This window comes from Astyanax mexicanus, chromosome 8 (genome assembly GCF_023375975.1).
Source record: "Astyanax mexicanus isolate ESR-SI-001 chromosome 8, AstMex3_surface, whole genome shotgun sequence".
Lineage (NCBI taxonomy): Eukaryota > Metazoa > Chordata > Actinopteri > Characiformes > Acestrorhamphidae > Astyanax > Astyanax mexicanus.
In genome coordinates, this window is record NC_064415.1 from 56,984,753 (window position 1) to 57,005,943 (window position 21,191).

Sequence of the window (21,191 nt, forward strand, 5' to 3'; positions counted from 1 at the left end):
TTCACTGTTTTTGCCCTATGGCACGATGCATTGTCATCTTGGAAAATTATTTCATTATCTCCAAACATCTGTTCAATTGAAGGGATGAGAAAACTGTCCAAAATGTCAATGTAAACTTGTGCATTGATAGAAGAATTAACCACAGTCATCTCCCCAGTGCCTTTGCCTGACATGCAGCCCCATATCATCAAGGACTGTGGAAATTTGGTTGTTTTCTTCAGACAGGCCTCTTCATAAATCTCACTGGAACGGCACCAAACAAAAGTTCCAGCATCATCACCTTGTCCAATGCAGATTCTTGACTCATCACTGAAGATAACTTTCATCCAGTCATCCACAGTCCATGATTGCCTCTCCTTAGCCAACTGCAGTCTTGTTCTTTTATGTTTAGGTGTCAATGATGGTTTTCTTTTAGCTTTCCTGTATTGAAATCCCATTTCCTTTAGGCGATTTCTTACGGTTCGGTCGCATACATTGGCTCCAGCTTCTTCCCATTTATGCTTCATCTGTTTAGTTGTACTTTTTCGGTTTTCAAGACAAATGGCCTTTGTCTTGCTTGTCTTGACGCTTTGATGTCTTTCTCGGTCTACCAGTACGCTTGGCTTTAACAACCATTCCATGCTGTTTGTATTTGGTCCATATCTTGGATACAGCTGACTGTGAACAGCCCACATCTTTAGCAACCATGCGTGAAGAGTTACCTTCTTCAAGAAGTTTCACAATCCTCTCTTTTGTTTCAAGAGACATTTCTCTTGTTGGAGCCATGGTTCTTGCCACTCTAATTCGTCCAGCAGCCCTCCAAGGTGTCATGACTGCAGGTGTTTTAAACTGCAGACTAACGAGCAGATCTAATCTGAGGCAGGTGTCCATTTAGGGAAAGGAAATTGACTGGGTGTGTCCTTATTTTCTACCTTCAATTTGAGTGATTCCATACTTTTTTCCTCAGAATTGAGTGATTCCATATTTTTTTCCCTGTGGTTGGTCAATAAAAGTAACATTCACTGACTTCCACAATGTTTTTTCTTCATTTCTTTGAGTGTTCCTGAAAGCCAACAAGTTGCACTTTGGAATGACCTTATTATTGTATCATGTTTTTGATCAGAGTTTGTTTTACAGAATGAAATGTCTGAAGGAGTGCTCATCCAAGACTGGTGATTCCATACTTTTTGCCAGGGGTTGTATTAGAAACACCTTAATTGTGCTTCATCTCACTGGCCACTTTATTAGAAACACCTACTTATAATTTATACTTTGATATCAATTCTGCTTTATTGCCAGAAGGTGGCGCTTCAGCCCTTCCAGTATTGTTTGAACAAGCTTGTTCTCACATATCACCTACTTTTTTTACTCTGCAAAAGTGGTACTTCATTAGATTTCAAATCTTAAATTAAAATAAAATCTTTCGAGTTTATCAAATTATTTAATAATAATAATTAAAAAGTTAAAAAAAAAATTAAAACAATTATAATAATAATTAAAAACACATTTAATAATTAATGTAGTAAAGTACAGATAACCAACATTTTAACTAAAGTAATGCAACTAAAAGTATTTGTATTATATTATTTTACAACAGCCAACTTGGTCTAGGGATTTTCTGATTGTATAACCCTTCTTTTATGTATCTGCTTTGCTCCATAAATCTCAGCAAACAATAACAATCTTAATTGAGCCCTTTTAAATGTTTAATCCATTGTGTAGCATGAACCCAAGAGACTACTTAAAAATGATGAGTTTCCTGGATTTTACCAAATTGAAAACCTCTGAAATATAATCAAGAGGAAGATGGATGATCACAACGCAGTGCAAATTGAAAAGCGCTGCAAAAGCACAAAACACATCCATCAAAATTACAACACAGGCGCAGCAAATAGAAAAACGCGCTGCAAATAGAACCACAACACAACGGAAGTGAGTCACAACACGTAATTTTCCCGGGGGACCTTAAAAGATACTGTACCAGCTAAGCTGCGTCTTCAGTAACGTCTCGGACTTCACTGTGTACAAAGGACAATAAGTGGCAAACAAGGCGTTTTGTGAAGCAGAACTTTTAATAATATGCACACAACCGTGATAATCACAGGTAATAAACATAACTTACTTTTCAGAAGCTTGTTTGCCACTTAAGTTACTGTCCTTTGTATATAGCTGGTACAGCATCTTTTAAGGTCCCCCGGGAAAATTCCGTTGTGTTGTGACTCACTTCCGTTGTGTTGTGGTTCTATTTGCAGCGCGTTTTTCTATTTGCAGCGCCTGTGTTGTAATTTTGATGGATGTGTTTTGTGCTTTTGCAGCGCTTTTCAATTTGCACTGCGATTTCTCGTAAAAGATGCATGAAAAAACTGTGATAAAAAAAACAGGGTTATTCCACTAAATATTGAACTCTTAAATCTTTATGAAAATGAACTTTGCATTATTTGGTGGAAATAGATGAAAGCTTTGCATCTTTTTTGGAATTTATTTGGGAGAAATGTAGTCTGTAGTTTATAGAATAAAACAACAATGTTCATTTTACTCAAACATAAACCTATAAATAGCAAAATCAGAGAAACTGATTCAGAAACTGAACCTTGCAGAGCCCTCCTATACCATGCAGAGCTCCTGGGAAATCTATGGGTTAACACAAGCAGAAGCATACAGAAAGCCGAAAACCTGTTGTCAATTAAGGCAGTGGCACATGGACTTTACTACAGGATGCAGAAGAGCAGTCAGGACAGAGACTCTCTTCTCAGTCCCTGATGCAGAGATTATGTAGAGTTTATTTTTTAATTGATTATACGGATAATTATAAATATAAAACCAAATTAGGGATTATGGTGTAACCCAGTTGTGGACTGCAAGGGGAGACTTTGGGACACCCAGGGATTAAACACTGGTGAAAGCTGAAGATCCAGATGGCGTTCACGCTGCTTTTGATCATTACCTGCATGGCAGGAATGACTGGGAGCACCTCTGGGACCTGCAGGGGCCCTCACTGCCCAGGACGTCCTGTGGTCCCGTACACGATTGTCCACCCTCAGCACGGCAGCAGTGTGCGGGAAAACCCTCGGACACTGACGGCAGAGGTGTTTGTGCCGCAGTGCACAGGGAGAGGGTGCCGCTCGCCTGCTAATGCAACAGAGGGCTGCAGGGGCATCGGGTGCAGGCTGCCCCCTCTTGGCATGCGGGTCAAGCCGAGGCAAAGCCCGTGCCCCGGGGAGGGATGCCCTGTAGGGGTAAGAGGCAGGAGCAGCCAAGGAATGGTGGTAAAAGCTCAGGACAGAGTAGAGCATGTGCTCCGGGATTTTCCAGACCGTGAAGGATCTCCATTGGGAATCCAGCTCACCTGTGATGTAAAGCCAGGTAAGAAAGTGATGGTGTGTTGGGGGGATGACCAGTTTTGACCTTTTGACGGGTTCCTAAGAGTTTATAGAACTCAAAAGTCTTTGGTGGTGTCACACCTTAGCCTGTGTCTTGTGTTTTTTCCTCTTTTTGTTCCTTTTACCTGTGGTTCTTCGTATATTTGTATCTTACTATCTTTGATACCTTTGATTTGCAGAGTCCCATGTATCCAGGTTTGTTGTTTTGTTTGATATGTGTTCTAGATATTCCAAGTTGTGCCTTAGCTTGTTTAGTCTTAGATCCCAGTGTATTTCCAGCCATAGAATTTCTTCTATTCATAGATGATTTGCCTAGTCTTAGTTCTTGTCTCTGTTAAAGAAATTATATCAGTCTTGTTTATAAGTTATTTGCATTACCAGTGTTTGTTTTTTTCAGTTTTGTTTTTATAAATCTTATATCTGCATTAATGTCCGTCCTACTCATCCGTGACAGGTGGGTGGCCTTAGGTTGGTGTAATTGATTGATTGGTGCATCTATCTGGATAGTTATTAGACTTAGACAACCCTTATTGTCATTCATAATACACAACGAAATTGTGTTGCATTGGCTCGCCCGGCATATACAGAAAAAAGGAAAACATTGTATCAGAGAATTAGATATAAAAATATTTAAATCGTGCAAAAGTCTTATGAGTTCAACAGTCTGATGGCTTGGGGGAAAAAACTGTTACAGATCTTCTAGTGTTTTTTTTTCGAAATGGGTTAATTCAACTACAATCTATGATATACAGTACACTGATACACTAAAAGTAACTGTAACATACTGTATGTTAATTGCTTAATATATACAAACATATTTCATATATTTCAGTGTAAACTGCTACATGATGTGTATATCTCTACATATCTCCGCTTTGTTCATGATAAATTGTACAGGCTCCAACGAGGTGCCGTCTGAGGATGCCCTGGTTCTACAGCTACGTGTGGCGAAGGGTCAGGAAAAGCTGGTGGAGGAGCTCCAGACCCAGCAGAGCGAGATTAAACAGCTGCAGAGCAGACTGACCGAGCAACAGGGAACTCTCGTGGCCCAGCAGAAGGAAATCCTCGAGCAGCAGCGACGGATGTTTGAGCAGATGGATCAAGTCAAGACCCAGTACAACTTGCTCCTGGACAGCGTCAGACACATGTCCCTCCAGGACCCACACAAAATCCTCGAGGGCCACCTAGAGAACCTCAGGCCCCAGATGAGGAGTCACGAGCAGGAAGCTTACACCATGCACAAGGTGGACATGGACGCCAGCGTAATGGAGGTTGGAAGATCTCTACCAGGCTGCGGGTCCTGTCGAGGTGATGAGTACTGTGATTTCAGTGGGGACTGGCCTCGCTGCGAGAAATGCACTGTCTGTCTTCCGGGTTTCTTCCTGGTGTCCCAGTGTTCTATTCACGCAGACAGGATGTGTCAGGTGATTATAGTATTTTCATTTCAGTTAATAGGTTAGAAAGTAAATCTAAGTAGTTGGTGGTTTCCGCGTCTGCAGAGCCCTCGTTGGTTCAACTGTGCTATAAGTAAGGTCTCACTGCTATCAGAGGCACACTGCTCAGCCCAATCAGCTCTCTCTTCTGCCCCGCCCCTAAACCCATACATCACCCAGTGCCGCCCAAACTGCCCCTCCCAGTTTTTGCCATTTTTCAAATTTGAGCTAAAAGTGGAGCTAAAATCAGGGGGTTTAGTTTAGTTTAGTTTAGTTTAGTTTAGGTTTAGTTTCTGCACACAAATGCTCTAAAAATGACAATATTTTTATTTGGAATTTGGGAGTGATGTTATTTGTAGATTATAGAATAAAACATGTTTATTTTAGTCAAACAAATATCTATGAATAGATTCAGAAACTAAAGTGGTCTCTTATTTTTTTTTGTTCTTATTTCTCAAAGATTTATTGTATATGAATTTCTTAAAACGGTTTTTCTCATAGGACAGAGACGAATGCCTGGAGATACAAAACCTTTGTGGAGCTCAGAATCAGTGCCTCAATACCCCAGGTGAGTCAAGCACATCTTCATTGCAGAACTTCTTTCTTACCTCCTCTAAAACAGTTAATACACTGTCGTGTCTCTTCTTTAAACAGGCGGATTTAAGTGTACAGGGTTGTCGGTGAAAGACGCAGCAGACGGCGTGTGTGGCCACGCTTACTTCTACAATTTGGAGTTGCAGGAGTGCCAGGCGTGTTCTGAGTGTGATTCCCAGAGCGAGGTTTCCCCGTGCACAGCCATGAGTGACACAGTGTGCACAAGTCCCTCTGATACTGGCCTGTCCATCGCTTGGTCTGGGGATGTTGCTTTGGCTCCAGACGGCGAGTTTCCCAACATGGAGCTTCACATCCAGGGCAACAGTGACAGGAGCCTGGTTTCCAGCTCCAGCGGACAGTTGGTGTTCCATCAGCACGGGCTTGTCTGGGTGGATCAAAACCTTGCGTTGAGGCACGGCTGCAGGAGTTTTGTTCAGGTGTGCTTGAGGTTAAACGCGAGTGAAGAAGGTGGTCGGGATTTGAGCGGAATTCGCGTGGAACAGAGGGAAGGCAAGTCTCTTCAGAGCATCAGTTTGAGTGCGGCGTCCACCGTGGAGCCGGGTCAGGTGCTGTCTCTGTTTCTGAAGAGCGCCAGCCACCACTGCAACCCTGACAATGAGAAGGTTCACCTGGAGACCAGCCTGGTGTCGCCCTTTAGCTTGCTCTGGCTCTCCCATGACACGGGTGCTGTGGCTATGACAGCTCAAGCGGTCGCCTCGGCACACTTCCATACCAATTACCGCCCCACCTTCCGCACCTCTTCCATCTCTGACCCTTATATAGTAAGTCTGACTCACGACAGTCGTGGGGTGCGCTTTACAGAGAGAGGCACGGTGAAATTTGTCCTCCAGCAGGCTGTGTACTCCATGGGTCAAGCCTGTGTCTCCGAGGGCTTCTACTTGTCGGCGTTCGTCAACCACAATGGAAGCAGTGTGGAGCTGACTCGTGTCTTTAAACCTGGTGTTCACTACCGAGACTCATCCATAACCCTGTCTTCTGCCGCCCCTGTAGACGCCGGGGACACCCTCAGCTTTGAAATCCAAGCACCGGCTCAGTGCAACGTCCGCTACTTTGGTGACGACTCTGGAATTAGCATGCTCAGTCTCGTGTGGATCCCTTCCGTCGTATCATCCTCTATATCAGCCACCATCTCCAGCAAGGGTCTACCCTTTGGCGCAGTGCGGAATAAAGCCCTGCTCTTCCGCCGGACATCCCCGTCAGTGGCACAAGTGGACCTAGCCGGAGCCGGGCACCATCACCCACACCGAAACTTTATCTTCAAGGAGGCCGGCACAGCTAGTGTGGCCCTTGACCTGAGGTTGATCCACTCCTGCAGTCTGATCAAGCTCAGCTTACTCAAGCAAGCGAAGCACCAGGGAGCGCAGTCCACGGCCCTTGCCCAGCAGGCTGGAGGTCAGATGCCTGAAGGGAGCGAGTGGGCCACTGTAGGCCTCAGGGTATCGTTCCCGGTGAATAACGGCACAGAAGTGTTTGCCACGGTGGACTGTGTGCGCGGACGTCTCAACCAGATTGCTCATGATGTCGGAAGTAGCATTAGCATACTCTGGACTGCTGCTTGAATTGCTTTTTTTTTTTTTTTTTAGAAATGTGGCCGAGCTTTAGTTATATTAGCACACATCGATTGTATTAGCCTTTATATAAAATGAGAGATAAAGAGATTAAGTCTAGTCTTGGTCTATACAGCATTTTAAATTAAGATTATCCTTTAAAAGAAACTTAAACCTTGTCTATGTCTACGCTCTATGCTTATTTTTTGTTGGAAAACCAACCCTAAATGTAATTGCTGTAGTATTAAGTAACCAGTTATTGTGTTATGTCTCTAGCATCTATATATTTTTTTCCATGTACAACTCTAAACACATGTGTAGGTTCACTGGTGGGATAGTTGGGATAGTACTGTATTTTTTGCACTATAAGGTGCACCAGATCAGTGAACATATATTTTCTGGTCTATTTTCATACATTTTGTGCACTGGATTATAAGGTGCATTATGTATAATAGTAAAGAACAGGGGTTTTGCCATATTTTCCTTCAAACATTTTCTTTTAAAGTCAAATGAGTGCTGAAACTGTTATTTACAGTAAGCTTAGATTACCAGATTTCCACTAAGGCTGGGTGCAGCAGCGTTAGCATTAGCAACTATTCGCTCGACAGGATTAGCATTAGCAACTTGCTGTTTGACAGCACTATTCTGAGGAACCCTGAGTGTTTTGGAAAGCCAGGGCAATATTAGCTAGTGTTTCGTCCCACATAACTTGTTTTAACATGGTAAACATGCAGCCTACAGTCCGATATATTCGCCTCTAAATAGCCAAAGATCTAGCGCTTCGTTTAGCAGATAATGCTAATACTGCTCCAGCCTCGGTGCTGGAGAAGCTTCACTTGGTGTAGTTTCCTCTCTTATTCAGGTAGTTAGCAATGCTGTATGAGTTGCCATATTAATACTACTCTTTACATATAATTTATTTAGTGATGCTTATTTAGTGATGCTTATTTAGTGATGCTTATTTAGTGAAGCTGGTTTATGTTTTATGTAATATAAACACAAAAATTACAGGGGTTAGAGGCCTCATGATCAAAAAAATTATGTTTATATCTTAGACCTATTAAATAAAGACCTTTTAATTGAAGACTAACTTGTGCATCTGGGTTTTGTTATTGTCCTTTGTTGTCATGATGAAGCAGTAGCTCCATTTTAATTATTTATTTACTTCTTTTGTAAAATTGTATTTATATATATTTATATAGAGTTTAGACCATGGTGGAAGGGAAGGCTCATACCAGGCTGTCCTGAGGCCGAACCAGAGAACAGTTTCCTTCTGTGGCGGGAATCAAATGCAGGTGTCCCGGGCCGCAGAGCTCCAGATGGTTTTGATTGTGGATCAGAGGACTGCTTTATAAGTGGAATTTAACCAAAATAGGGACTTGGCACCGTCCCGACTCTTTGAATTTAACGTTACGCTGTAGCCTCGTTGACTGATCTGTAAATTAATGTGAAATGTTAATGTGACTAACCAGCATTTAGGGCGTTATTGGGTTCACTCACCCACATACCAAAATGACATCTGAAATGGGTCACTGATAGGAATTTAAAGAATGCATGTAGAAGGGTCATTTCATTACTGCATTTAAGGTCAAAAAGGAGTTAGTTGCCTTAGAAGTGTTTATGAAAAAATATATATAATTTACAATGGGCGTAAAACAGAAACTGGATGTGTATTCAATTGCTTTAAAAGCACATTTGGCAAATATTAGCGCATTTAGGGTCTGTGTGTGACATCAGACTGAAGCTATTCTATAAGAGCACGAACACAGGGGATGGCGGTTTAATATAAAACATCCAGACACAAAGCTTTCAGTCATATTAATGTTCTTTAAGAGAAGCCCACACAGAAGTAATGGGGTTTAAGGGCTTACAGGGGCCTTTAGGATGAGTTTGGGAGTTAAGGGATGATGTGGGGTTGTGATCATCCAACATCTTGCTTAAATAAAATAAGCTAAAAAGCTAAATTTAAACAAATATTCAGTGCAATTCTTTAATTCTTCAGTTCTGGAGATCTACCTCCCTGGAAAGTATCGCTAGAACCCTTAATTGATACATAAGTGCTCTAAATTCTCTAAAGCACTATCTGGACGTTTGTTTCTCAGGGGTACACTTCTATTCAGTGATAAAACTCCTGCATCCGGACTGCATGTGAAAGAACAGGAGGACCAGTGAGGTTTTAGGCTTTTTTCTCGGTCACATGACATCGTTTATTTTTCAGTAGCTCCTCCATTTTCACTCGCTGTTGTGTTTTACATGGATCACCCAAAGTGTAATTACAATTCAGGTGTGTGGCAGTGGACAAATCTATTTTATTAAACGTGAGGAGACGAAACTCAGAGATGTGGATCCGGACGGGACTAAAATTACCTGAGGACCTCGGAGTTCAGAGAAAAACAGTAGATAATTCAGATAAATGTATGAGAAGTATGAGAAGAATGAGAGTCCAATGACTTACAGTATGATACAATCATTGGTAGAAACAATTACTCTAACAAAAACAGGAAAAACTTTAATATTTCAAAAGAGACAATAAATAAGCAGATACCTCAATACCTCTATTCATATCTTTTTTTTAGGATTCAACTTCCTCACCCTAAAAAACTTCCCTAAAAAAGTCGCTTTGTTCTCAGCACACCTTCGCTCATATTTCAGCTGTTTGACATTTTCCATAAAAAATCCAGCGTTCAGCCCTGACCTCTGACTGAGGCCTGGCTCACATATGTCAGGAAGAGGCGAAGCTTGAACTGCAGGGTGGATAACCCACACCCCTTACTCTCAATCTGTCTGTAATTCTGTCTCTGTCTGCTGTTTCCATGCTCTTTTGTACTAGGGGGATTTGATTCGTAGTGCACCATTGATCCCAGAAAGCAAATAGATTTGCTCTCTCTGGGTGGGTTGGATGGTCCTTCTTCTTCCCCATCACTTAGCAAGTGATGCTGGCCAGATAACAGAACTAGCAGTTAGGATTCTGCATCATGCGTGTTGAGCTCCAGTGATGTTGTGTTAGTGAGAGTAGTTGGCAAAGATGAGGTGGAGCTTCACAGAAGAGCTTTAAGGAAGACTGTGTGTGACTTTTAAGATCATTTAAGATCAGAGATATTTCAGGAGTAGCCTAATGCAGTGGTTCTCAAAGTATCCCAAGATACTACCTAGATACTAACTAGATGTCCTCAGAAAAAATGTGCTTGTATAAAAATATAAAAAATCTGAAATCTATAAAGTTTCCACCTGCATTTTTTCTAATATTACATTAGTAATATTACCTTTCCAGATGTTCCAAGTAGGAAATTCGACTTGTGAGTGTGTAACTCTAGGCAGAGTGCTTCAAAATTAAAATTCGTATTTTCGTGATTGACTCTTTATCCCAGATATTCAATGCAAACATGGTTACTGTACAAATTTTGCTTCTTTAGATAGCAGGTCAAGCTAAATTGGCCATGCTTTTTGTGGGTGGGTAGATAGTGTTCTCTCCCTTCACCATTTCAAAGGTGATGTCGGTCAGCACAGGCTTCTGTTAGCTGATGAATCAAAGCTGGGTTGCTGCGCTTTCCTCTGAGAAAAAAAGTGTTCACTGACTTCACATGTATAGGAGGAGGTGTGTGCTAACCTTCACCCTAAAAAAAAGAAAAGAAATGAAAAGTGAGTTTCTGTCAACTTTCCTCACTAATTAATCAGCTGATTTTTTAGTTGTTTTTGTTCTTGAGCTGTATTTTTCAGTTTGTAGAGTTTGAGAGGTGGTTTGGTTCCCACAAAGAGTCTAATACAACCATACACTTACACACAAGTCTGGAAAACTTTACGTTTCTTTTGTTTTTTCCTATTAAAATTCATTTTTTTGTCATACAAATATGCACACAATGGTCTCATTTACCCGTTTCCCCGGTTTTGGAGATGGTCTGTTGCAATAAACAAACTACACATGTCTATTCTTGGCAAACATAAGCGCAATTATGCTCCTAAGGCCATTCTCTCTCTCTCTCTGTCTTTGTGTGTGTGTGTGTGTGGTGTGGTGTGTGTGTGTGTGTGTATGGTTTTACGGGAGCAGTATGGGCCCCATATGCTTTCACTAACTTTAGAAAGCGGCGTGTCCTTAAACAGCTGCACTGATAACCCTTTAATATGACACTCTTCTTTACTCTCCAGCGTCTCCCTCACGGTCACTGCGTCGCTACTGTTCTCTCCGAGTGTTGAAGCATCTGGAAGCGTTTCAGCTTCATTTAGAGAGAGCTGGTCTTTAACTCTCTCAGTGGGGATCCTTCAGCGCGTTGTTCTGTGTAATTAAAGAGCCTGAAGGTTCTCCACCACACACTTTAAATTACACAATTACACTTTATACATTTCTGTTTGAAGGTGATGTTATGGCTCTTTTTATATGGAAAGATCACACCAGCAAACCAGGAATGTTTTATGTAAATCAAATGTTCTTATCCTTAAACCCCAGCCCTAATTTTGAGTCTTAATTTTACAAACATTATTCAGTATCTAATAGTCATTGAATATGTAGTAATTATTCAGTACCTATTTATGTACTTGCTATTAAGTATTAATTTGTTTTAGTTACTTAGTATCTGTGTTTTAGTTAATAATTGCTTTTTAACTATGTAATACATACTGAACATTCAGTACTGAATAACTAATCATTCAGTACTAATTATTTAATAACTACCAACTATTCTACACCTTAAAATTTACTTTACAATAAGTACTATTTAGTCAGTATCTACTTATGATTCAATAACTACTATATAATGAGTATGAACTATTCAGTACTTAATAAAGGATGAACGAATAAACAACAAATTCTCCTACCATTAATAATAATACTAATTATTCAGTTTATACTAATTCAGTACTTACTAACAATTCAGTCTGTACTAAATATCACCCACTAATTATTCAGTACCTATGAACTACTTAATATATACTTATTATTACTGATCAACTAATTAAAAATAAATAATAAGCACTCATTTTTCAGCAACTAATAACAATATTTAGTAAGCACTAATTATTCAGTAGCTGCTATTCAATTCTAACAATTCAAACCTAAAAATCTTCAGCATCTACAGAATCAATACATAGCCATAATTTACTAACTACCAAATATTCATTACATATTAATTATTCAGTAAGTACTAGTTATTCACAATATACTATGAAACAAATATATATATATATATATATATATATATATATATATATAATTGTAGTTTGAAATATGTGCCCATAAACAGACTTTTAGGACTAAAAAGTGTTAAAGGGCCCAAATCATGCTAAACATGGAATTAATACTAAAATAAAATGCAACATTCATTCAAAATAAGAATTTGAGGAGTATGTAAAAAAGGAATGCTTGTTATGACAAAAAAGAGCACAATTAAATATATCTTCCTATTCAATATATGTAACAGTTTAGCCAGACTGATGAAACAAAGAAACACAAGCCTGACTGACGGTAAACACGCACAAGAACCGACAACTGAACACAGAAACAAAAGGGATATATATACACATGGAAGGAGAGAGGAAACAGGAAACATTGGGAACAGGTAACAAGGGGGCGGAGATACAGCTACAGCTAGTCATTAGGGGATCAAAGGGCTGGGGAGCTTGTGGGAAAAAAGAACACACATTTACGAAATGAACACATAAACACGAAAAAAGATGCAAAAAGACACATGATGCTGCCATCCCCATGCTTCACATATTTATACATAAATCCTTGCCAAAGAATGTGCTGAGAATGGCACAACACCATCAATAAATCACCATCACAATCACACACACAGTAACAAATTTGTCATTTGGTGCATTTTATTGGTAATAATCAAACAAGCTTTTTGTCTGTATGTTAGTATATTGGTCCCTAGGCCAAACTACTCTTTGTTTTTTAATTTCTACTCTTTGTTTTTGTTTATTTTAAACAAATTTCCCACAAACATGTATACAATATCTGTCTCTACAAGGCATTTAGATATGTTTTATCATTGGTGCATAGCAAGTTTGCTCTAAAAAGCATGACAGTATTTATAGAGTCATTTGTTTAACAAAACACCGCAAAGAAGAGTATCATCCCATTGCACATTTCAATATCTCAAATAATAATAAGATCTTTAAAAAAAATATCAGTACTGCAAGGCTTAGAGTGCAATTGCTAATATATTATATTACTGTTATTATTATTAAGCTACATTATGCTTTACTATGATATTCAGTACAAACCCTTAAAGAGAACCTACACGTTAAAAGGTGTTCAGATAACACACTATCACCGGTGCACCACAATCGCTTCACTAAAAGAGAAAACAGTTGAAATGGGAAGCTGTGTACACAGATATCTGGTATGTTTTTGTCTTTTCAGGCACAGGATTATGGCTGAGGTTGTGAAAGATCCCTAGAAAAGGCACTGTGAGATAAATGTGAGAGTTTGTAGCATAAACATAAAGAGGTCAGTTTTATAACATTAGCCATACTGTCATATATAGTATGAATCTGTAACAAATGCAGAAATAAAGTAGATAATGATGAACTGAGCTGTACCCTAATTCTAAAACATTCGGTCTGAAGTTCTAATAAGATTAATATTCAGAATAAAAGAGGATCCGGCTCAGTTTTACTGAACACGAGCGGCTGGTGGAGCAACGGGGACTTCAGAAGAGGAAACTCAGAGCTCAGTAGCTCCTTCACTCATAGTAAAACCAAAGAAACGAAGGAGTGTCGTTTCTAACTGAGCACTCGCGTTTTCTCTCTCTCTCTCTGACTGAACATAACCTGGAATTGAATTCATCCGCTCTGAAAGGAGAGCGAATCACACCCGCCCAGATTAAAATGATTTTTCCGCATTCTCGGTGCAATTACCCATTCTCACCATAGAGGGCCCTAAATCCCAAAACTTATGGACATCAGCTTTAATATAGAATAATATTAATATCCAAAACAGAGTTATAATACAGTGAATGCTCTTTATAAACTTCCAATAAAAGCTTTATATCTAGAATTCTGAGAAACTAAATTCTCATAAAAAGTATAAAAATCTATAATGCAGTTTTAGGAAAACTAATATCCAGAAATATTTAAGATCAATCTGATATCTAATAGAGTGATCAGTATGCTTTTTTAAATGGGTATACTGAATGTGAATTTTCTCCTATAGTGTTGATGGATCTTGAGACTTGATAAGAAAGTGCCCAAATCAATTAATGCAGTATTGGTACAGTATGTTATTTACCATTTCATAAAGATTTGCTCCAAATAAAATTAAACTGGTATCTTATGGAATAAAGGATGAACAGTTGTGAATATATTCAGTGATTTCAGGCTTTTGAACGTTAGTGAGTATAGCCGTTGTAGAAACAGAGGGATGGAGTGAGAATGTAATAATACAGATTGTGAGACTGGGTGCACAGTTAGTGCTGGTTCTGTAGGCAGTGTTGGTGGAAAGGTCCTGTGGTTATTTGGTCAGTACTGACACAGTTTAGACCCGTTTTAATGCTTTATTCTGCACACTCAGTGTAGGATAGCCAGCAGGAGGCGTTTAAAATCTCCTCCGCAGTCTGCGCTCAGAGCGTCCTTCAGAGTCACGTCATATTTCTCCAGATACATGTCCTTTATGGTCTCCAGATCCACCTGCAAAACAGAAAACAGTTCTCCATTTTATACACCTGAAGCTGCTGACAAAGTAAATTTGCTTTGCATTTGCTGATGTAATCTTTAAAAGAATGAAATGACACCCTGATCAGAGCATCACAGCATGATAATTAGCTAAACTAATATTTGTATGTTCAGCAAACCAGCTTTTTGGCAAAATAAGAAGTTCCAAAGCAGTCCACACCTCAGAGCGTCCCACTATGATCCGGATGAGCGTGTCCTCGTCTGTCCCGGCTCCCTTCATCGCAGCATTTAGCCGCCGAGCGAAGTACAGCTGTGGGTTTTTAGCACACCGAACTGTTCCAACAAAAATAAGGGGAAAGACAACGGTTAAAACCAGCTAATAATACACAAACGACAAACACAAGATAGATAGACAGATAGTTTTTTTTTTTTTTTTGGCCCGCCACCACCCCCCCCCCCCCCCTCTTCGGAGGACTATTAGTACTTTATTGTTTATTTATTTGATTATGTACACATTACAACAGTTACTAGTTTCTGTTTTTGTTGTGTTTTTTTTTTCTTTTGTGAGTATAGTTAAGGGGGATTACAATTACAGGGATTTGGGGGAGGGTGCTGGGGGATGAAGAAAAGGGGATAATTGGGGGAAGATGAGATAACAGGAGAAAAAAAAGGAAAAAAGATTTGAAAGTAAGACTGATAGAGGTGGGAAGAAAAAAAGTAAATAAATAAAAAATAATAAAAAGAAAGAATTTAAAAGAAAGAAAGAAAAAGAAAAGTATATCTGTCTATTTGTATGTTTTGATGACTAAACAGAGGTAGACAGATAGTTGGGAGGATGGGCCATCTATCTTGGACTCTAGACCCAACAATTAGATGTTAGCTCTTGTTATCATTACCCAGAGTAATGTAGCAGTCCTTTAGCGTCCCTGTGGCCTCACTGTCGATGGCATCAAGGATTTCAGTTCCAGAGAGCTGCAGAGGTAACGCGAAACAAAAGTTTTATTTTCACCACTTCGACCACAGTTCTTCTGCGTGGAGGGAGCGGGGGTCTCTGTTTAATTTGGGGTCTTATGCTGAGTTTGAGAAGTGGCAGAAACTGGAATTTATATGCACCACTTTTAAATTAAATGGAACGCTTTATGATACATGATGTGAGATTAGATGTGATATACTGTATATAGTGATATACTACTACTACTAATAATAATAATAATAATAATAATAATATAGTATGTTTATGTGCAACATCATATCACACACAGTAAAACTGAGAAAATTGATATTTAAAAAATTAGGAAAACTTATAATTTATTCAATAAAGTATTCTATGATTTGCATCTGCGTGTGTCTGAGACCTGCCCTATTATGACATAAAGCTTATATGTATGTAATACATTTTTTGCACTTTAGTATTTTTAGAAGATTTTTGATACTTTGTTTTTATGCTACCTTATTTATCTTGTTATACTATTATTATTTTATACAAAATAAGACACACTTTTTTAAAAAAATGTTTTCCTCACAGCAAAAAAAAAACATTATATCATATTGCATCATATCATATGGGCCATATCGTCCACCAATGGTATTTACACACCAGTGCTGACTAAGTATAAATAATTCATACGTTTTTGTGAACAACTCCAGAAGTGTCTGATTCTTACTGATTCGTAGATTTTGAAGGTGGCCTGAAGCTGCAGATAGTTCCTTTGGGTGAGGATGTACGTAAAGGCGTTTTCGTCTGTGCCGAAACGACCCTCTCCAGCCTGAAAGAAAGCAACACAATATTATGATACGTTCGTATGAGAAGACAGAGAGGAGCAGGACATGTACAACTGTAATGTAAGATAAAAGTCACCTCAATCAGTGATGTGGCATCCTGCTCAGCCAGCTCTTCATCCACCTCATAACTCTCATCCCTGCTGGCCTGAAGACAGAGATACAGGTTATTTCTGTTTATTCTGACACTTCGCTTTAGAAATCATCTCTTTTTGAACTGCTGCTGATGCTGTAGCATTGCCGAGTAGCATCACAGCGCTAACGCTTGGTTTTGATACATCAGCTCACAGACGCAGCTGATCCACATCACCCTAGGAGTGATGAGAAGAAAGAGCGCCCTCTACTGTACCCACCCAGAGAGAGCAAGGCTAATTGTACTCTCTCGGGTCTCTGGCAGCATGGTGGGCGATATGGACTTAAAATAATATCACAATATTTCATAGGCAGTTCCTAATTTATAAAACCACTGTTCCAGATCAAGGCTGAAGGTTCCAGAGTTGTGGGATAAGTTAACCTGTGGGATAAGTTAGCTGGACAAAACAATAAAAATATTATGAAGAATATAAACTGTATATTATATAGATTGCCCTTACCTGCAGAAGTGAAATCAACAAATGTCTGACATCTCCACTGGTGTCGTCCTCAATATCAGCCTCCAGGTCACGCTCATGTACTGCACAGACAATAGGTCAAAACATCAGCAGGTCAATAGGTTCATACAACAACCTATTTATTAATTAATCAATGAAAACTAATGTATAATGTGTTGTTATTGTAGTTATTATTTTCCTAGCAGTTTCCTGATAAAACACATATTACACTGCATTTCAAAAATTTATTTCAATTTCAAAACCTTGAATCTGCAATACATTGAAAACTGAAATCTTATATAAAACCTAAAAAGGACAACTGCCATATTTACATTATGTGAAAAAAGTAATCGTAAGATCGTATTTTTTTTTTATTAAGATGAAAAGAAATCTAGAAATACAAAGGACCTTTTAATAAAACTTAACAACATATACATTCATATATATTAAATAAAACTAGACACAATATAAATAATAAACCACTACCAGTCAAACATAAGGTTTGCTCTGATTTATTACATTTTAATATGCACTGTATGTGTTTGTAGACACTTATTTTAATGAATGCACTTGGCTACTTTAAGTGTAAATGCACACATTTTTATAGAATAGGAATCTTATTCCTATCTTATTGCACTAATGCCTAAAGCTAATCAATGCTTGATTACTAAAAACACAATGAAATAAGCAGGTGTCTCAATACTTTTGTCCATATAGTGTATTTTGTAAAATTTTCATATTTAGATAAAGCTCCCCCATACTTACCCTGGACATAAGCCTCTTTCATATTCCTAATGTCCTGTTGATGAAACAAATAACACTTAGAACACACTTATACACTTTTAATATTTAATAACACTTAACACACATATACTTCTTACACTGTTCAGGTGTCTTAATTTGTTTAATGGTTTTAGTGGCACAATATATTCACTACTGGGCAAAATGACTGATGATTAAATACAGAGTAAATAAAGAATTTTAATAATAGTATAATATAGCACATACACTTTGATATACATATTGAAATACACGTATAATTTTATATATACAATTAAAATATATATAACAAAAAGACAAAGCGACCTGATTGGTGCTGGTGCACAGAATCTCCACCAGGACGTCCTCGTCTGTCCCCGCCCCCTTCATGGCCCTCCTCAGCTCTTTAGCAGCGTAGACGTGAAGCGGGTCTAGCATGGCTATGATGGCCTTCTCAAAGCTTCCTGTCAGCTCGTTCTTCAGCACCTCCTCCAGCTCCTGTGGGACATGTGTTCCAGAAACAGCAGCCTTTAACCAGACAACCCTATCGATCCGAACTGAGGTTTATAAAGGACCTTAAGTGCTCAAATAGATCCCAGCAGCTGCAGATCACCTCAACTCATGCAAACAGAGAACTGTGCTTATGTAAAGCTATATAATATAATATAATATAATATAATAGATATTAATTGTTTATATATTGAAGAGTTATACCTAATGAAGTATTGTTTTTTAAGGCTCATACCAAGATTCACAGCCAGGCCACAGAAATGAAGAATTCATAATGGAAAACAGCAAGAACCGATGTTTAGATTGATGGATGGATGGATGGATGGATGGGTGGATGGATGGATGGATGGATAGACAAATAGATAGATAGACAGATAGATAAGTGACAGAATCAGATATATCTGGGTGGAATGAGAAATATTCAGATAGACAGACAGACAAATAGACAGATAGATAATTTCCTTACATCATCATATTTCTCAAAATATGCTTGCTTAATCTCCACCCGCTGTGCAGCACAACGATTCGCTAAGATGTCGATGATAGCCTCCTCATCTGTGCCTGCAGTCAGAGAAAAAGACCAGATTAGAGTCTAGTTTGTGGAAAAATACAGGAAGGTATACAGGAGTTTCAGTGAAGTTTCTCCAGCACCAAGGTTGGAGAAGCATTAGCATTAGTCGCTTAATGCAATGCTAGCACTTTCGCCTTTCAGAGGCGCTTGATAAAACAAGCTACGTGGGACGAACCACTTGCTAATATTGCCCTGGGATACCGGAACACTCAGGGTTTCTCAGAGTTTACAATTAGCTTACTGTGAATAAACAGAAGTGCTTTATGTACCCAAATAAATTAATTTAATCTAATAGGCTGCTGTGTTGAGTCACCTTTTTCTTAAACCCAAAAATAGGGTTTGTAGTGATGCAAAATTGTACTAAATGTGATTTATATATCAGTTAAAAGACAGAATAAGGCCAATATCATTAGTTTAAACTTAAAAATATCATAATTTTAAAGTACCATGCTTCAGATAGGCTGTATGTTTGATGGAAAATGGATGGTTTGTCTTGACCTACCCATTCCTTTGCAGGCCTTACGGATGGCCTTGATATCTGCCACCACATCAAAGTCCTCAAAAGGAATGACTGTTGGCTGAAGTGAGAAGAAAAACATTGCACACCACAATTCAGTTAGCATCACATTAATGCATGCACTAAAAATCTCTAATCGACCTCCAAAACGCCCTGTTTTCTGTCCTTGTGATTCATCACATCCTAAAATCAGGGATGTTCAAGGCATTTGAGGGCTCCAAGCAAAATGGACATATTGGTAGGTAAAGGTAAGGGTTTTTGTTTTTGTCATACTGGTCAACCATGAGTTGGATTAATCTTGGTCTATTTTGTTAAGAATAATCATGCTTGTAGATCAGCTAAATACTTCCAGGTTGGTTTACAGATGGTTAAAACAGCTCAAATTAATTAATACTAGGTGTTTTCAAAGGATTTTTGTCCAGAATATTCAAAAAATGACTGTATATTTAAATGGTCAAGATGTAAACATATTATTGAGAGTAGAATTGGAATGGATATAAACTGAAATGAAATTTATGTGAAATGCTCTGTTGTTTAAAGTGTTTATAGTGGTGGTGAATGAACCTCTAAAAGTTCCCTCACATAACATTATTACACTAACTTGATATAGAAATAGTGTTTTGAGAGGATTTTAAGTCTAAAACATGTTTTTAAAATGATGTATCCTTTCCCAAAAACAAGTGCCCAATTTTTTACACATTTCTCTCATTTTTACCATCAACCTTTGTTTTAACACTCAAAAAACACATGTAGGTTAACTGGTGGCTTTAGATATTTTTTAATTAATGAAAAACTAATAAAGAGTCCCTTTAAAGATTATCATCAGTGTGTTATTCTGGCATCTAGCTGGGCATTGTGCACTGAGGCAGGAAGGGGTGCAGTCTCTAATGCAGCCCTCTGTGCTGAGTCATGGGACCGCCGAGCCTGAGCCCACACTAAACCCCCTCTGCCTCACCCACAGCCTGCAGTAACAATGTGGCCGTGTTGATTACATGAAGGGGGGATGGAGATGGAGGACATACCAGCAAGCCGTGCATCAGGCTTTAAGCAACTGCAAATATTATGAGAATCTTATAGTTTCATATGAAAAATAAATATTTGTAAAATGCATTTAATAATGCATGTGTGAAAATGTGAAAATTGTCTTTTTTCTTAATATACAGTAATTTTCTGAAATGTATTATAAAAATATTGTAAAGTATGTACAAGCAAAGAGTTATTTTATTTTTCATGTTGGGTAAAAGTCTGCCTTTAGTTTTCCCTCTTATAATCTGACAAATTTAACTTAAGTTAAATAAATATTAAAACAACAGAATATAGTCAAACCACACACAGTATTAGACACCAATAAACAACAGAACGATTAGTACAGGTACAGAGAGTGTATATACAGTATTCTACCTGTGCAAAAGCTGTTTTATGCAAGAAACAATCTACAAATCTGACAAACAGCTGTTAAATCGGAAATACTGTGTTTAAAAAGCTGTACTCACCTGGAAATTACCCATTTTTAGCCTCACACTTCTCTCTCTATCTGCTCTCAGCAAGTGATGGTGCTGCACCGCGGCAATGACGTCACGCCTTACTGGGGTGGGTGTTGTTTTCGCACCTGTATTCAGGCAAGTCCTGCCCCCTACGCAGCGATTGGATGTAGCAATGCGACCATCAGCTTTAAATGCTGTTTATTATTGCTAGAGTGACGTAAGTGACGTCTCAGCAGTCCAATCAACTTTTGTGTGTAACCTACTAGCCAATCCCAAAGCAGGGGCGGGGTTTCCTGAATACAGGTGGTTAAAGAACAAGGCCTTCAGCGGCGCATAAACAAGGCATAGAGAAAAAAAGCTAATCTAATACAGGGAGACAGGCGGACAGACAGACATGCAGGCGGGCGGGTAGGCAG

The 21,191-nt window shown here is 38.8% G+C and overlaps 2 protein-coding genes across 3 annotated transcripts; one reads left to right on the forward strand and one right to left on the reverse strand.

Moving 5' to 3' along the window:
• Nucleotides 1-1,962: 1,962 nt before the first annotated feature.
• On the forward strand, nucleotides 1,963-8,005 carry si:ch211-252f13.5 (uncharacterized). Its single transcript, XM_015606178.3, has 4 exons — nucleotides 1,963-3,342; nucleotides 4,257-4,783; nucleotides 5,294-5,360; nucleotides 5,447-8,005. Exons 1-4 carry the CDS (start codon nucleotides 2,895-2,897, stop codon nucleotides 6,964-6,966), a joined length of 2,562 nt encoding a protein of 853 aa, XP_015461664.3. The 5' UTR covers nucleotides 1,963-2,894; the 3' UTR covers nucleotides 6,967-8,005.
• A 4,745-nt stretch (nucleotides 8,006-12,750) lies between these two features.
• On the reverse strand, nucleotides 12,751-20,869 carry anxa13l (annexin A13, like). 2 transcript variants are annotated; one of them, XM_007250621.4, is made up of 11 exons: nucleotides 20,785-20,869; nucleotides 19,277-19,352; nucleotides 18,670-18,764; nucleotides 18,021-18,191; nucleotides 17,700-17,733; nucleotides 16,938-17,017; nucleotides 16,424-16,492; nucleotides 16,230-16,331; nucleotides 15,462-15,537; nucleotides 14,786-14,898; nucleotides 12,751-14,580 (listed from the first exon to the last, which is right to left on the reverse strand). In XM_007250621.4, exons 1-11 carry the CDS (start codon nucleotides 20,797-20,799, stop codon nucleotides 14,461-14,463), a joined length of 951 nt encoding a protein of 316 aa, XP_007250683.1. In that variant the 5' UTR covers nucleotides 20,800-20,869; the 3' UTR covers nucleotides 12,751-14,460. The 2 variants fall into 2 exon arrangements, with proteins under 2 accessions (XP_007250683.1, XP_049338452.1); XM_049482495.1 differs by having other exon boundaries at nucleotides 18,021-18,188; nucleotides 20,785-20,865.
• Between the last annotated feature and the right edge of the window lie 322 nt (nucleotides 20,870-21,191).

Excerpts from the sequence above, each read along its gene's own strand:
- si:ch211-252f13.5 (XM_015606178.3), top strand. The coding sequence starts at position 2,895 with ATGGCGTTCACGCTGCTTTTGATCATTACCTGCATGGCAGGAATGACT. Across the intron at positions 3,343-4,256 it reads CACCTGTGATGTAAAGCCAG|GCTCCAACGAGGTGCCGTCT; the intron begins GTAAGAAAGTGA and ends TAAATTGTACAG. Across the intron at positions 5,361-5,446 it reads TCAGTGCCTCAATACCCCAG|GCGGATTTAAGTGTACAGGG; the intron begins GTGAGTCAAGCA and ends TTCTTTAAACAG.
- anxa13l (XM_007250621.4), bottom strand. Across the intron at positions 14,899-15,461 it reads GGACTGCTACATTACTCTGG|TTCGGTGTGCTAAAAACCCA; the intron begins GTAATGATAACA and ends TTGTTGGAACAG. Across the intron at positions 14,581-14,785 it reads TCATAGTGGGACGCTCTGAG|GTGGATCTGGAGACCATAAA; the intron begins GTGTGGACTGCT and ends TCTGTTTTGCAG.